The 16,998-nt window shown below is 41.2% G+C and overlaps 1 protein-coding gene across 1 annotated transcript; it reads right to left on the bottom strand.

The window, feature by feature from the left end:
• Window positions 1-1,672: 1,672 nt before the first annotated feature.
• Window positions 1,673-5,490, bottom strand: LOC103715331 (uncharacterized). Its single transcript, XM_008802917.6, has 4 exons — window positions 3,465-5,490; window positions 3,169-3,359; window positions 2,778-3,013; window positions 1,673-2,657 (listed from the first exon to the last, which is right to left on the bottom strand). Exons 1-4 carry the CDS (start codon window positions 5,195-5,197, stop codon window positions 1,926-1,928), a joined length of 2,892 nt encoding a protein of 963 aa, XP_008801139.4. The 5' UTR covers window positions 5,198-5,490; the 3' UTR covers window positions 1,673-1,925.
• Between the last annotated feature and the right edge of the window lie 11,508 nt (window positions 5,491-16,998).

Raw genomic sequence — 16,998 nt, 5'->3', positions numbered from 1 at the left:
CAGCAGCAGAGCCTCACCGAATTCGGAAGGCTCTGTTTCAGAAACGTTCAAACGTTCCAGCATAAAAAAGCGAGTGGATGCAGTGTGATTACTGAGATCATCAAGACAAGTTGTCTCAGGTATCAAGATTCTTTCCGTGTCAGAAAAACTAGTCTGCATAGACAGCAAATTAGAATGCGTAGCCAGCAACAAAAGGGGAATAAAGTGATGCTGGGGTTCTTCTTCCATCCTTGAAGAATAGTTTTTAAGCATCATCCTGCTGCAAGGGGAGTTCTTGACTTTTTTCCAAAGTTTTGTGAAATCCAGAAGCTGACTCTGGCTAAGAGTGGACCAGTCAGAAAACAAGGAAAGCCCTGCGGCAGCGGAAGAAGCAATTGATGCTTGTCTATTGAGGAATATCCTTGAGTCTCTCCTTCCAACATACCAATGTCATCGCTGCGAGTAGCATGAAAACAATAGGCTGAGCTGATTTTGAAAATGCTTTTCTTCTCCAGTGCAAACATAGATCTTCGCATGTAGTGACAGACAAATGACCTTCCAAATTGTTAAAAAGAAGGGGCAAGTGGAAAATATGTGATCAACCGATTCTACTCCATGGCTGCAGAGAGTAAATCCTCTCAAGTGCTTTCCAAGTTTCCTCCCTAGGATGTCCCTAGTGTTTAATGTCTTTTTCCACGAGAGCCAAAGGAAGCATCTAACCATCAAAGGAGTTCGGAGGTTCCAAAGAGAGCCGGCAAGTCTGCATTTGACCCCTCTAGGGTGATAACATACAAAAAAATAAAAAAATATTAAATAGAATTTCAAGTTTCATGAATTATCTTGAAAGAGTGCCAGAGTGAAATTCCCAAGATCAGGGGGTTGAACTACGTGTCTATCTACTTTTAAAATATGCTCAAGGTTGAGTATTCAATCACAATGGAAATAACACAAAAATCACCATTCAAATGCTTACGGTGCAAGAAAAAAAGACTCTCTAAAATACTACACTGATAAATTTCTCAGGGAGAGAAGTCTGGATGTGAATGATGTACAGATAAGAGAGGGAGAGATGGAGAAACTACTCAGTAGTTTCTTCTTTCTTTCAACTATTCCCTCTCTCAATTTAAACGTTAGATGATATTGGTCGGGCTAGCCCATCATGGTTGGCCCAACTAAGCCCAAAGGGATTCTAGTCAGTTTTTAGCAACTGACACTACGATGAAAACCCATTAATCCCAAGCTTCAACTAGTTGGTGGAAGGGCTCATGAATATATAAAACTGACTAGAATCCCTAACCTATTCAATGAATCCCATCTCTTCCTATTTCTCAACAAAGAAGGATGGGATGAAGCCCCACTCTCCTTAGCTGCAAGAACCTCTCAATTTGTTAAAATTAAATTAGGTCCTTAACAAGGAAAAAAAAGTTAAAGCTAGATTGGTGAAAGAACGATTGAAATCTTTAGGAAATAGATTCTCATCCTCTTAATTGCCATCGGTCCACCATCCCGTTTGCACACAATGGACTTGGGATCAGAACAAGAGGGGCTTAGAAGCCCAAGAAATAGCCGCCATCGATTCAAGAAGCCGAAGATTTAGAAGCAGGGATGAGGACAGTTGTGGACTAAACACTCATGATATCTTAACAACTATAATACTAACCATTACATTCCAAAAGCTCAAGCTAACAGAGAATTGGGTGATAATATGAATCAGGTTTGACACATCCTTTACTGCAGCTGTTTTGTCCAATGCGAATGACTTAAATCAGAATTTATCAAAGCATGAATACTTACAAAAATGGAGTTCATGCTAACCCACTCATACAACACTCTTCATGCAGATGAAAAAGAAGAAAAAAAGGAAACAAAACAGAAGGCAGCAGCTGCTCTGTGACAGTAATCTAATCAGCAACAAGGAACGAAGTAAGTTCAAGAAAGTTTGATGTCTATCGGAAGGGAACGACAGGGTTTACACCCTGACGGGTCTTCGAGCTCCTGAGCTCTTTACATACTCGATCTAGCATACCAAGGAAGTCCCTCACGATTACAAAAATCCTTAGTGGATTGGCTTCATCCTTGCTCACGTCCCCATGATAGTACTCAGTGATCTCTCTGACATGAAGTAGGACTCGGTTTTCGTCACTTTTCAGCTCTTGGATGATCTTTTCAGCGTGGTTCATAAAGGATTTCATCGAGTGGACAAAGCTTCCACTTCTATCATCACTTGATAGGTTTACTTCTACTAAATGTTTCAACTGTTCCATTCCATGTGAGAGATTTGAAACTGAGCTAACCAAAACATCCAAGTCTATACTGGCTGTCTTCTTAACGTTGCAGAGCTCTGTGCTGAGTCCTGAGACAAGCTCCAGACCCATTTCCCTGTAAACCTCTTCTCTTTCCTCGGCAGTCTTCAGCTTATTCTTTTCCTGTTTGGTTTTCTGTGTTGCCGTCTCCATAGCACTCACACCTTCTGACCGGATCATCTCTTGAACAACAAAATGTAGTAAAGTGGTCTTTCCATCAGTTCCCTTCACATCTGCAAGTTTTAGCAGAGCATCAAGTTTGAAAGCTCTCGCACCACCTCTTATAGTCCCAACATTCATCCGATTCCCTGTTTTGAGCACTGCCTCGAGCAATCTTAAGAAAAGCATACTGGATCTGAGTTCCTTGCAGGCTTCCTGGGTTAGAAAAAAATGAATGTTTAGCACCAAGACTTTCAGTGGTTGATCAAAATTAAAGGATAATTAGTAGCACCAAGAAACAGAGTGACTGATGAAAATTTTAGTCTTTGCTCTTACTTCAAGCATTGCGAAGGACTTTCTGAGGTGAGAAACTTCATCTTCAAAAGTCTCCCTGTATAACATGACTTCTATCCTCGAGAATGCAAATGGTATGCACAGAACCACCTTGACAAATTTCTCCGCTGGGCCTAATTCGTCAATATCACCATCGTAGTTGGAAATCTTTTCTTGTTCGTCTTTTGTTGGTGTCATCTTCACCAGTGCTTCCAATTTTTGCACACATAACCCTCTCCCTAAAGCAGTCCAACCAACAAATTCCATGAAATCATGATGTCTATGTAATTGATCTAAAGAAAAAAGTATGCTCTTTCTGAAAGAAGGAATAGGAAAAACAAAACATAGAAAGATCACAGTGTAACACTAATGCTGTCATATTATTTTTACCAACCTTGAATCAGAGCATCGCAGACTTGCTCCACAGTTGCATTTACGGCCTTCATGAGTATGGTGATATTTTGCAATCTTTTATGCTCCATGACATGCTTGCTAGGAGATGAGGTCTTGCTCTTGGCTTCTTCATTTTTTGCACAACTTTGCACGTTGTACCCAAAGAGTGATTCAATCATTTGCTCATCCAATCTGTATAGAATTTCCGAATTGAAAAGTGCAAACAAAAAGCAACTGTGATGCATATATTCATGCAGGGAAGAAAAGGAACAGATGAAGGTATGATTTATGGCTTACTCGAATGAGCTTGATCTAATCTTGTCCCACACCATGGAACAGTCGGAGGTTGCTCGTACTTTGTCCCAGTGCAGAGGTTTCAATTTTGGCAGTGGAGCACCATCTTTGCCTACTGGTGTAGTTTGCTCGACCGGGAATGAGGACCGCTGAGGTGGCAGACTAGAGTTGCAACCCTTTGGAAATGAAGGTGGCTTTGGAGGTGGGAGAGGTGGTGGAGGCGGCAGACTGGAGTTGCCGATCTTTGGAACTGCGGGTGGCTTCGAAGGTGGTGTAGGCGGCGGAGGTGGTTTTGGAGTATTCCCATTGGCATTGGTTTCAGATGGTACTGAAGAAGATTGTGTCGTTTTACCCGTATGATGAGAAGAAAGTATGTTGTTTGGACTCGAAGGTGGGATGGATGCTTTTTTAGTTCCCTTCAGAGCAGAAAGCATCGCTAGCTTTGATGGAGAAGAGGAGATATCTGGTTCTGAGGAATGTTTATGGTTCTGGAGACTACTCTGTTGCATACTATGGACAACAAGAGGCTGTGAAGAAAGAGAAGAGAAGAAAGATCTTTGATCCTCGATATTAGATGAACTCGGGGTTGCTTGAAATTTTTTGCCTTCCAAGTTCGCTGAAGGACTCGAAGGAGTTGAATGCGTGCGATCGTGAGATTTCGTCGGAACTGGAGATTTTGTTGGAGAGAACTGAGGTAGCACAAAATTTGGTGAGGTGGATCCATATGAGGAATTACATGGAGAACAAGTTGCAGTTGGATGACCACTATTTGCCTCAGAGAGATCAGACACTGACCCATTTGATGAACGAGAACAGCATATAGAATGAAAGGAATCATCATCTGAAGGAGAAGCCTCGATAGGAGGATTTTCTTCATCCAAACAATTCACAGCATCTGATTCACACTTCATTTGTTCTCCAGCTTGAGATGGAGAACCGGACATGTTTTCATTTGAGTAAATATTCTTAAATTCAGGTGTCTGCTTAAAACTAGAATCACTCTCAAGATATGGTGCTAAAGAATTTAGATAGAACAGCTCCGGACCAGGATCGAAACTCACCTTGCTTGTAGCACTTGAAGGCCTCTCTGATCTCTTCTTTTGAGTTCGTTGAGACCTCTTAAAAACTAGTATTACTGTGACACCAAGAATGATTGAGGTAGCCCCAACCGAGAGGATGATGGCAATGACTATTCTCTGAAGCCTTGCCTTAGCTCCATCTGATCCCCTTCCGTGATCCAAGGTTGGAACTGGTGGTGTGTGTCTCTTACGAGGCAGCGGCGCCCGCGAGTAGACATGGGCATGGAAACGAGTAATAGGAGCAGGGGTTGGGGCTTCTGCTGATGGTGCTGGAGCAGGAGAAAGCTGATGTCTCCCATGTTTTGGTCTTCTCAGGCTGGAAGTCTCCAAACCAAGAAGAAATCTGAACTTTGCTAGCATTCGAAACCCCATCTCTCCACCTACATTGTCTTCTCCGGAGATCTCTTCAATATTTTCTTCCCTCCCATCGTTCAGAATCCCAGGACTATTAGTACTCTTATCTCCAGCATTTCCATCTTCTGGCTTGTTCTTTAGATCCCAAGCCACACCCAGGAGGTGAGAATTCAAGAAGAAGAAGGTGGAAATGGAGAAGATGATGAGAAAGCAGAGAGAATGCGACGCACAGCTCATCTTTCTTATCAGAAAACTCTCTGAGAGGAACAAGGAAAAGAGAGACAGAGAAGTAAAACAGCTCATAGAAGAGTTAGGAAACTACAGGGTTTTGTGATTGAAGTTGGGTGGCTGTGTGGATCCAATGCAAAAAGGCTTTAATGCTACTCCAAGGAACCCCTGACTCTGGCCGTTGTGAGTAGTAATTGCCCTTTGCTTCTTGTCCCATGTCCCCATGCACCAGTTACCTTACCTTCTCCCCTTTCTCAGGACTTTGCTTCCCTCTAACCTACTGTTTGGTCTTGTTGTCTCTCTCCTCATCTTTATGTTTGGTGGGATGTCACGAGTTCTAACTCCAAGTTTTTAACCTTGTACTTTCTGACCATCGTCATGCTTGTCACCTAGCTATATATTTTCCGATCATTGCCACGACCACCAATACTTATTGCAAATAGTGTGGGATTTGAGCAGAATTGGTGACAGAACAAGATAATCAAAAGCTCTACCAAATCATGGAATGTTGTGTGTGAGGTTGCGGAATCGTGGGGCCCATTTTTGGTTGGAGTACTTGCTTGCCTCTCAAGAGGTTGAAGCCTGGGTGAGTTGGAAAGGTGGAGCACAAGACTCCAAAGGCTCTTACATCTGAAATGATTCAAAGCTCGACTCCTGAAAGACACAGGAAAAATTCATGGCCCTAATATAAAATTAAGCATGGTTGTTTGAATAGTTGTCCATTTCCGTAGTCTTCGACTTAGCTTTCTCTTCTTTTTATCAGTTCTATCTTTGCGTTGCCAACCTTTTTAGCGGTCGCATGTCTCCGTGATTGGTGGTGCTCAAAAAAGCCTTATCTATTGATTTGGTAGCTCGAGGCTTAAAGTTTGTTAGTCGCCTCGCAGGTCTCACCTAATCTCACAGGCATGCGCGCCCCCCAGTTTCTTGGTCTTCATTTGTTGGTGTTGTTTGTGCAACATGATGTAAGTATTCTATTCGTTGTGCTGGTAGTTTCTCCTGGTTAGTGTAAATTGGATACATAAACTCTTGAACATACCTTGGTGAGACAGAGGGGTACAATAGTTAGATCAAGAGAACATTTTTCACTGTTCATTATTGTTCTATTGAGCTACATTACTATGAAAGGCCCCACCCCCAAGTTTCCTCAAGGTCAACTTCGATGGATGTTATTGGGTAGATCCTGCAGGCTTCAGAGAAGATCGATGATTACCACCCGTTGCTGAGAAATATTAAGGCTATGGACCAGGATAGGTTGGTGATCTAAACGAGGCATGTGTTCAGAGAAGCCAATGGGGCTGTGGAATTGTTAGCTTTTTTTTGTTGCCGACCATTCGGGGGACTACCTATGGATGGGAGAGGCAGAGTTGCCTAGTACGCTTCGGGATGTATTAATTTTTGACTTTCTTGATTGTATTCGTACACGTTATGTATGATACTTTCATTTCAGCAAAAAAAAAAAAAAAACTACATTACTATCGTGGCATCAACTCATTGCTTGCATCAATCTTTTATGCATGTCTGTCGAGTTCACTTATCTTCAGCAAAGATGTAGTGCCCTGACCTTCAAGCAAGGCTTTGGTCACATAAGAGCACACATCGGTTCAATTCAGTTGGTGACACAAGCTTTCCAACAAGAGCATGATGGATCAACTTTAAAGAGACTTTTCGCTCCCCTAGCTTGCATGATGACTATCGTAAGAGAAGGTTTATATAGGTACTACCATGTCTAGATAGATATTCATGTCACTCATATCTACTACTTTCATCAATCTCTTTCTAAAGTTTGTTAGGCTCCTAGTATATGGCTTGTGCATATTAGTTGGATAATCATAGTAGCAATATTAACTAAAATGGACAATGATCTCACCATATTCATTTATTCCAACCATTTTACTGGTAGTATTTTAGCGTTATATTGTTGATTATATGATTCCAAACACTATGTTCTTTTGTTTAAAAATTTATGAGCTTTTCTCTGAGAAATACGGTGGTTATTCACCAGAATCACCACTACTCAGGCTTAAACCTAAATCCTCTTCTGTCGACAAGATAGGTACCAACCAAGTGATAGAAAGTTATTAGTATATGTTATTTAATAAAACTTATAATTTGGTTGATATTAAATAACTGAGAAATGAAAGTCTACATAGTTTTATGGAATACAATTGTTTCATAATCATAATTTGTTCATGATAGTTAAGTAGTACAAGAATTTACTTCTTAAAAAAGTGGGTATGCAATATATTGCTAGTAATAATGTTATCGTCATGTTCTTTTGACAGAATGTAGTTAGGTCTAGGTATGATTTAATTAACAAGTAGACACTCTCACATCCCAAACATCTGTATAACTCAAGCATCAGTCCCTCAAAAAGAATTTGTCCTTGAGTTCAGGATTTTAACTAGACTCTCTTAAATCATAGTGTGATAAATAAAAATAAAAATTTACATCAATGAAATAAAAATTATAATATACTTCATAGTACTTCTTCTTGCTCCTTTCCACAATCACAAGGCTTTAGAAAATATCTTCATGCATCTCTATTGCAATTACCTTTTCTTGATTAATTATGTTTCTAAATCATCACAAGGAATATACCACCCACTACAAATGTTAAGCATTCACATGTGTTGTATCATAAAACTTCTCGATTGAAAGTCATAAGATGCTTATAATAGCTCAAAAAATGAGTTCTTCATGAAGAACAACGTATAAGAAACTTCATGCCATATTGCATAATTAAAAATATTAATTTGATCGGATGTTTTGAATAATGGTTCTTGAACTTGTGAGCCACTTGATTTTTTTATGATTGTCTCTTTATAAATTCTTCAACTTGAAGGGCTTCAACTTGGCTAAATATGATAGGATTAACTTAATAATTTTGATAATTGTCTTCTTTGATTTCTTCATACGAAGTAGTTGAAACTTGAGACTCTTCGTCTTTATTACAAGTTGACTTTGAGAATTTAAAGGTGTTGCTGAGCTTATGTGCTCCTCTTTTTTATTATTCATTGTAAAGTCTTGATCAATCATTGATCCAATAGTTAATTTTATCTCATCAATCATTGCAAAGATTAGATAGTGGTTATTGGATCTTAGATCGACAATCCACAATATTAGGCTTGTTTTAGGCTTAAATGTTTATTTAATTTTTGAATTCATTAAGTATTAGTTTAGATTTTAACCAAGTTTGAACCATTAATTCAAGCTTAAACCAAACTTGGTTCATGCTTCAATTGATTTCATGCTTGACTTAGGATTTTCAAGCTGATCAATTAGCTCATGTTTGACCTGGATCATCATTAAGCTCGAATCTAGCTCAAAATAATAGTAAACTAATCAAGCTTAATCTCAACCTTCAAGCTGGATTATTTCAAATCAAGCTTGATCAGACCCAAGCTTGACCAAGCTCAGCTCAATTATACCCCTAATTACACAATCAATCAACCAAGTACATATTCAAATATCTGAAAATCATCTCTCTCCATTATGTATGATTTCTAGCGAAGAAGTTGAAGATCTTAGAGAGCTTGTCAATCATGTCAATTCACTGAAGTGTTACTGGATCTAAGAGTCCTAGTTGCTCCAAATGATCAACTAAGTCAGGGACAACACAGAGTTGCACAAACTTATTGTGACTTACAACCCCATGATCAACTTTCTCTTTGATTGATGTTGGTGGCATCATGCCTACACAACCTCATGAATACTTAAACAAGGATATGATACAAACAACATAAATGTAAAATACCAAGGACTAATGAAACTCCTCAAAGTTTCATGGAATCTACCATGAGAAGAAATTTTATTCATAATCAAAAAATAGATTGTTAAATACTAATAAAATATCTTTGAATCAAAACCATATCACTGAAACTTTTATTCAACCAAAAAACCACATAAAAGCTTTCTTAAAATGACGGAAACTTAGTTCTAATCCCATTTTGAAATTTTAAACCATCCTTTAACCCTCATAAGGACAAATATCATAAAAACTTACAAAATAAAACTTTTAGGGTGCAAAGTTAGCTTTGAAAAACTAGTCTCGCATCCCAACCCAAACGAACATGTATTACTCAATTTATTCCTTCAGAAAGATAGTTAACTCAAAAGACCCCAAATTTACAAAATCCTAATTCTAATAGGAATCTTCATTTGCATTAATTTAAGTTTAGTTATGGATGTAAAACATAAGTGATAAACGTTATATATTGGCTATTAAGATTGATGACCTTTTAATAAGGGTATTAGCTAGCAAAGAGTATCAGCTCCATTAGATCTAAATTGTCGATGTTGGAGTCCCAATAAGCAAAATTATGCAATGACAACATTGTATTGATGTTTATGCAAGAAGAGGAATGTGCAAAATTTTAATACAAGAGAAATACATGTGGTTATGGGTGGTTCTTAGTCACTCTAGGGATTAAAGGGCTTTATATACTAATAAAGGCTGGAGAATGTATGATAATTGATGGAGCAAAATTAAAAGGCTATTGAAGAGGGTTGGATTTTAGTTGGGGATGGTGTTGCTTTTATTCTCAATAAATTTGGTTGGAAATTTCTCTCACATTTCCATTCCAATAAAGACAAGCACACATTTATTACTCTTAGTTATTTTAGTAATTTTAGCTACTCTACTACCATGTTAGACAAGTAGATGCAAGATCCAGAAAAAAGAAGGCAACTTATCACTCAACAATGAATTCATGGAACATCCAACCAATTCCCAAACCTTGCCTTCCATAGATGATGTTGAATTGGTTATGTAGGCTGTCTTTATCCCTATATAAATCCCCTCTCTAAGACCATTAATCATTCATATGCTTCCTGTTCAATCAATCCATTTATTTTACCTAGTTTATTGGTGGCTTCAATGCTGATATTTTATGTTGGTGATTTTGGTGAAGTGGTGAACACCAATTAAGGACATCTCTTTCCATCTTTCTTTTCTTAGATTTTTTAGCTTTAACTCCTAACCTTTGTATTCTTGTTCTTTCACTGATATTATGGCTTCTCATTGTGTGAGGACCCATGCGGGCATGTGTTTAGTCCCACATCGGTTATTCGCTAGGTAGATCTTGAGTATTTATACAGGATCAAAGAACCCAAATAATACCTTTCGACTAGCCATTTTGGATGAAATTCTGAGTTGTTAGAAATGGTATCATGGGTCCTCACACATTGATTGCCCAAAAGCATGCGTCTGCATGCATGCATGCACACAGATGCATAGAGAGATGATAAAAGTGAGTAGTCTTGTACGCAATAAAAAGAGCCCTTCTAGTGGGGAAAGGAAAAATAGAATCAATGCTACCATGTCCATGGCACCTATCAAAAAGAGCAAAAAGAGAGAAAGTAGAGGAGACAATAACATGCGAAGCAAATGAGGGAATGGAAGAAGTAAACAATGTCTAATCAAATTTTGTGATAAATTGAGTAGAGTTTAGAAAAAGCTTATAAATGAATAACTTCTTTATGATTTTTTTTAAACCATATTCGCTTTTTCTCTCTATATGCCCTTCTTTTCTAACTTATTTGCATGAACATTTCTATGAGAGGGTGTCCTGTAGGTCTCTTATGAGTGTTTGCTAGAAGAGGGACCTTGCTAAGTGAAAAATAGTTCTAATACCAATTACCAAAAGGGCACAATATACATGTTGAAGCCTAACTCAATATAAATGCTTAAGCCACTAGATTTAGACCCAATCATCTATATCATTTCTTCACCATTCCACTTTGTTCCATGTGAGACTAAACCTTACATATGATCCTCGACAATCTCCCTCTTCACGTATGAGTCAATTTCAAACTCTCTCTCTCTCTCTCTCTCTCTCTCTCTCTCTCTCTCTCTCTCAAGTCTGATTCACTACTTTCTGATCAAGTTCCAGACTTAATTACTATTTTTCTAAACAATCTCCCCTCACTATTTTCATCAATGATTTTCCCCCTTCACTCTTTCGTTAACAATCTCCTCCACATATAAGAAAATTGCAAGCTTCCCCTTAATTTAGTCCAATCTACTACTCTCTGATTAAACTCTAGACCATTTGCTATTTTTTGAGTGCACCACATGTTATCACTCTAGTCCAAAAGCCCATTTTCTAAGAGTCATACTTTCATCGTAGCATTTTATTATGCCAGTCCCAAGAGTCACCTAATAAGAATGCAACTTAGAGTGGACTCAACCCAAACCCAACCGCTGAACTTGCTCATTAAGTAGGGTTGGATTAAGATTCAATAAATTCAAGTTAGGCTTGGGCTCAAAAATCCTAACTAACATCAAGCATGGTTAGATTAGGGTTAAACTTCAACCCAACCCAAACTCAACCCGAAGCTATTGAGATCCAACTTAAGCTAACTTAACCTAACCTATTTAGATATATAAATAAATAAATCATATTTACATTTCATATATATTAATCGTTTGTTCAAATTAGATATCTAACCTTGTCAAATTATATTTCTATAATTCAACAAATATTAATTCCAACAAAAATGGCTAAACATTCCCTTATACTAAAATTTTTGTAAAACTTAATTTGGCCAAATTAATAGGGCAAAACCCAACTTAAAATGACTAACCAACCTAACCCACCTGACTAAACCTGAAATTAACTTAAGATGGAAGTTCATTAGGCTAGTAGAGAAATTCCAACTGAGATCGGGTTGGATTAGGTTAGTATCAAAAGATTTAGAGATTGTGTTGGGTTAGGGCTTGCGCTCATCTGAATACAACTTGCCTAAGATGTAGGTCTATCACTTGCTCACCAAGAATTATATTTCACCATAATTTTACAGGGATCCGCTCTTTTAAGAATACCATCCCCAAGTCTGCACTCCAACTTGGCAATCTTTGTATGAGGGAGTCCACTTGCGATATCCACTCAACACACTATAGCCACCAAACCCCATTTTGATAATCTGCATGTTAATGTTCTTCACAAAAGTCACCAAATCTGGTATATTTATAACTTGAAGAGTTGCCTAGGATTGTTTGCTAGTTCAAATACCACTTGGGATAAAGAATTCTCTTACTACAAGAAGGACCTGATATAGGAATCCAACTTGACCTAAAAGCTTAAACCTTCAAGTTTTCGGCTCAATTATTTATATCAATTATTCTTCCTCCCACTATTTGTTCCATATATAAGACTAAACCTCATATGTAATCCTTAAGAGGCCTCATATACTGGTTTTTTTTTTATTTTTAGCACTATGATGACCAAAATTAGTTTCTGGCACATGTTTTCTTGGGTTGAAGGATATTTATATTCAAGATTCAGTAGGATTTCTTTTTCTATTCTTAACTTAACTACATTAGTTAAAATATAATGTTAAATTTGAAAAATATTACAACATAACCAACACTTTTAATTGATAATTAGGTTAACATGAGGTTCCTCAAGTTGCCACCGATAAAATAGCCAAATCTGGAATGTATATTCCAAGTGCATAGATGGTTCAAGGGAAAAATATATATGCCACTAGAAGAATTCTCTTGTCTCCTCCATTTGGTTGGATATGGGTTTTTTAAAATGAAATATTACAAAACTTAATTCTCTATAACCATGATTTGTTGTGGATTAATTTAAACCAGAGCAGATGAGTTAAATGACTTCTATCTCTATTTGTTACAAAAAAAAATATTTTATCATAAAGGATAAATAATTATTCTAGATTTGAAAAAATGGCTCTAGTTATTTTCAAAATACCTAGTTTACCCTTGGAATAAATGGAAATGGACTTTCTTTTAGCATTTGACAAATCGATGTGGAATAACTGGAGTATGGGGAGCTTTGTTCTATTTAATCCTCCTTTAACTTGGCGCCAAAAACATGGTCTTTAGAACAAGTTCTTTAAAAACAAGGAGAGTTTGATTCTAGTTAGTTTTAGCCCTTGAGTGGTCGGGTAGGAATAGGGTAGAAAGGTAGGAATTACCCCCTCCTAATCTTTTTTTTTAAAAAAAAAGGAAACCTATTTTCCACAAAACTCATTTTCCAGGTCTTATGACTTGCCAATTTTAGTAAATATAGTTTTTATGGGCAACTAAATAATCATTTTGTTAAGACATTTATCTTAAGATTTCTATAAACCACTTTTGCTAAAACTTAACTAAATGTCCTCTGGTATTCTATATATGATCTAGGTTCTATAGTCTCCTCCCTCCACAGAAAGAAAATTGTGATACCTATCCGAAGGTCATGAGGCTCACCTAGCTGGAGGCATCTCAATGGAGGTGCAGTTCTCAAGACATGCATACTAAGAAGTAGAAAATGATAGAATAATTCTAATGAGAAGTCAAGCAAATCTACAGAGGCAATAAAATGTAAGATGGATATAACTAAATAGGAGTGCTTATCTTCCTCCAATTTGGAGGGACAAGGATATACATCTGCCACAGATCGCAAAAGGTATAATTGATATCACCGTTTTAAATATATGAGGATATAGATTCCATATTTGAGGTTGAATCCTCTGGCCAATTTTAGTTTTCAAGTAGTAGTTCTTGTATACTAAATATCGAGATCTCCGCATTAATTAAACATACAAGACTTTTGTAGGGGGAAGGTTGCAAAATTTTGTGCATTTCTATAGGCAATGCAAATACCTCAACCAGAGTGTTGCTGGAAATTGGACCCGCGGGCGACCACTGGCTAAGAAGAAGGAGCTCCAGCAAGAGTGGCGGGTGGCGGTATGCCGGCGGGCTACGTCCTCCGGGGGACCTGCAAGAAGCCGGTGGCCGGGGCTTCCGACGCCGGCCCTCCGATGCTTAAGTCAAAGGAGGCTATTGTGGAGAGGGAGAGAGATTATCTCTGAAAGTTCTGAAAGTCAGGATCCCCCTTTAAGAGGGATTTCCCTTTTATAGGGGAATACAGGGATACCTGTGATGTGACTGGGCGAATTAAATGAGTTACCGTCATGATTGAGCACGATCGTGTGAATTAATGCGCTGTCGTAGAGGGCTAGACTGGAGCCAATGAGTTGCAGTGGGTGACTGGGCGTAGTCGAGTGAGTCAACTGGCTGTCATGGAGGGAGGGCTTAAGATTTTGAGTAGGCTGGAGATCCAAGGAGGCCGTGCACATTAATTGTTAAGTAAGCCGGAGATTTGCGGAGGCCATGCGCATTAATTGCTGACAGTCGCTCAGGGCATGGTCCCTGGTTGATATATCGTGGCATGGCTGGCGAGCGGAGCATGGTGCGGTGAAGTTGTCGCAGGGCGTGGCCACAGCGTGTGAACGGCAAGGTCGGCCTTCTGAGGTCGGCTCGGCATTTTGAAGTCGGGGATGTCGAGGTCGGGCGCCTCAGGGTCGGGCACCTCGAGGTCGGGCGCCTCGAGGTCAGGCACCTTGAGGTCAGGCGCCTCTAGGTCGGGCGCCTTCAAGTCGGGCGCCTCCAGGTCGGGCGCCTCCAGTCACGTGCTGGCAATGCATTCACGTGTTTCGGAGCGATCCATTTTTTTCCCAACACTACCCCCGACTTTCGAGTTCGAGCCGCTTAGGAGCTCGGGCGAGGGAAGTAGTTGCCTTTATTGTACTAGCTGGGGCCAGGTAGCTTTAAATTATTCTGTTGTTTCGTGCGCTTCGGGGCATCTTTAATGAGAGAAAACAGGGGCGACGTCCTTTCGCTTTTCGAGGTTGCTTCACGTCGTGGGCTCATGATGAGGTTGTGGGATCCGACGGGACGCCGCCTCGATTCCGCTTTTGAGGTGTCGATCTAGGTTGGTATGTCATTTCGATTTTCGGAGCTGACATGTGGCGCGGTCTGGACAGAAGGCGGGATCCGGTCTTGCCGATTTAGACCATTGGGAAGGTGTATATAAACCCCCTGACTTAGCCCTAAAAAGTTCTTATTTGGCCGCTGCAGCTATCGTCTTCCTCACTCGGAGTCTTCCCTTTCTTTCCTCCAACAGCTACTTAGTTCCTCCCGGAGGTGTTCCAAGGCGATTTCCGGTGACCGTCTTGCTTCTTCTCTTTTGGCCGTCGGCGCCCCCAGTAAAATTCATAGTAGGTCTTCTGCCTGCATCCGCTCGGAGGTTTTTCGCTTTTCTGTTTTTCCTCCTTCTTTCTTTGTTTTTTTTTGAGATGGGTCACGGTCCGGACGAAGTCGGGTCCAGCTTGACCGAGGAGGAGTTGGAGTTAATCCGCTCCTAGTTCTTCCCTCGAGGCGGATTTCGTCTCGAGCTCACAGGATCGGAGGACCGGGTAACAAGACCTCCTCCAGGTCGGATTGGGGTGTACATCGAAATACTCTGGGCCGGCCTGCGGTTCCCCCTACATGAGTTCGTGAACGAGCTCCTGGTGGCGTATCAGCTCGTCCCAGCGCAGCTTGTTCCGAACTCATGGAGAACCATCATCGGGTTCCTGTCCCTTTGCCTTGCACACAGGATACCGGTCTCGGTGAATGTCTTCCGCCAGTGCTTCATGCTGAAGTTCAGCCCGGTGGACAGAGAATGGCTCTACTTTGCCATTCGGGCCGGTAGATCGTTCTTCTGAAGTGCCCTTTCCTCCATTCGTGGGTGGAAGGAAAAATTTTTCTTTCTTTCCTCCGAGCGTTCCTGGGGATTTGACCCGAGATGGGGGCATCCTCGGCTCAGGGCCATTAACAGGCCCCCCACACTTTCGGCGGACGAGCAGAGGGTCGTCGACGCTCTTCATGGCCTCGAAGGAGACATTCTTCTGAACGACCTCCTAAGCGAGGAGGTCTTGGTGAATGTCGGCTTGAGCTCGGCATGCCCCGAGGGTAACGGCAGCTGCACTGCTCCTCGTCTGCCTTGTCACTCTTTGTCTTACTTATTCTTTCTTTCTCTCTTTTTATCACTTTTGGTGCCGATCTGACACTTGGGATTTTTTTTTTCTTTTCAGTCATTGCCAACATGGTGACCGGCAACACGGCTCTCTTCGCTCGAATCAAAAAGAGGGTGGCCGAGGCCGGTGAGGCTCATCCCGAGCCCAGGAAAAAGGCCAGGTCGGCCTCTACTTCTGCTTCCGCCGAGGCGGCGGTTCTCGGGGCCAGGGCCTCCAGGGTCGTTCCGAGGGAAGCCCCTCCTGCCGAGCATACGAGCCCGGGCTCTAGGAGTGAGGGACTCGGCGGCCCCCTATTTCCCAGCGGTCGAGTCGTCAGGTCATCCGCCTGCGGCGTTCGGGTCTTGAACCGGGCGGTGGTCTCGAGATCCCAAGCTCTTCTCGTCCTGCAGCTTTGAGCTCGGGCAGGCCGGGCTCGTCGAGGGCCAATGTCCTGAGTTCGTCTGTGGTCGAAGGCCGTTCCAAGAGGGGGCCTGGGGGCTCGGAGTCTTCGGAAGACGAGGGCGGTTCGGCCCTTCATGATAGCAATGTCGCGCGCGGGGTATTTCGCCACGCATTGCTCCCAGCTGATCGGGCCGAGTTCGAGGCCATCGATCCCAGGAGCCTTGTCGATCAGACTTACTGCACTGCGGTTCGAGTAAGCCACACTTTTTGCTTTTGCTTTCTTGTCTTGATCGTTGACATCTCTTTGACCTTTACTGACTTTCATTTTCTATCTTTCTTTTTTTTTTATAGCACCTTCATCAGCTCAACTTGTTGGTGCTCATCGCGTCGGAGTGCCAAAATAAGGCTCAAAGGAGCCAAAGGCAGCAAGAAGAAGCCGAGAAGAGGCTTGCCGACTCCGAGGCCACGCAGAGGGAGGCTGTTGCAAGGATGGAGGCCGCCGAGGCCGAGCGGCGATCGGCGGTCGACCAGCTAAAGGAGGAGAAGGCCTCGCATGCCTTGGCGAGGTCGGAGCTGTGTGCCTCCGAGGCATGTCTAGCCGAGGCCCGCTCCGAGATTGCTGGCCATAAGTACGAGGAGGGGGTCCTCCACTTGAAGATCGAGCAACTTGAGGCTTGGGAGCAAAG

Source organism: Phoenix dactylifera, chromosome 5, assembly GCF_051530095.1.
Source record: "Phoenix dactylifera cultivar Ajwa chromosome 5, Ajwa_hap1_PhDact_Kaust_v1.1, whole genome shotgun sequence".
In the NCBI taxonomy this organism is placed as follows: Eukaryota; Viridiplantae; Streptophyta; class Magnoliopsida; order Arecales; family Arecaceae; genus Phoenix; species Phoenix dactylifera.
Note: the sequence above shows the minus strand (reverse complement) of the source record. Positions and strands in the feature narration are given on the sequence as shown.

Excerpts from the sequence above, each read along its gene's own strand:
- LOC103715331 (XM_008802917.6), bottom strand. The coding sequence starts at position 5,197 with ATGAGCTGTTTTACTTCTCTGTCTCTCTTTTCCTTGTTCCTCTCAGAG. Across the intron at positions 3,360-3,464 it reads ATTAGATCAAGCTCATTCGA|ATTGGATGAGCAAATGATTG; the intron begins GTAAGCCATAAA and ends AATTCTATACAG. Across the intron at positions 2,658-2,777 it reads AGTCCTTCGCAATGCTTGAA|GAAGCCTGCAAGGAACTCAG; the intron begins GTAAGAGCAAAG and ends TTTCTAACCCAG.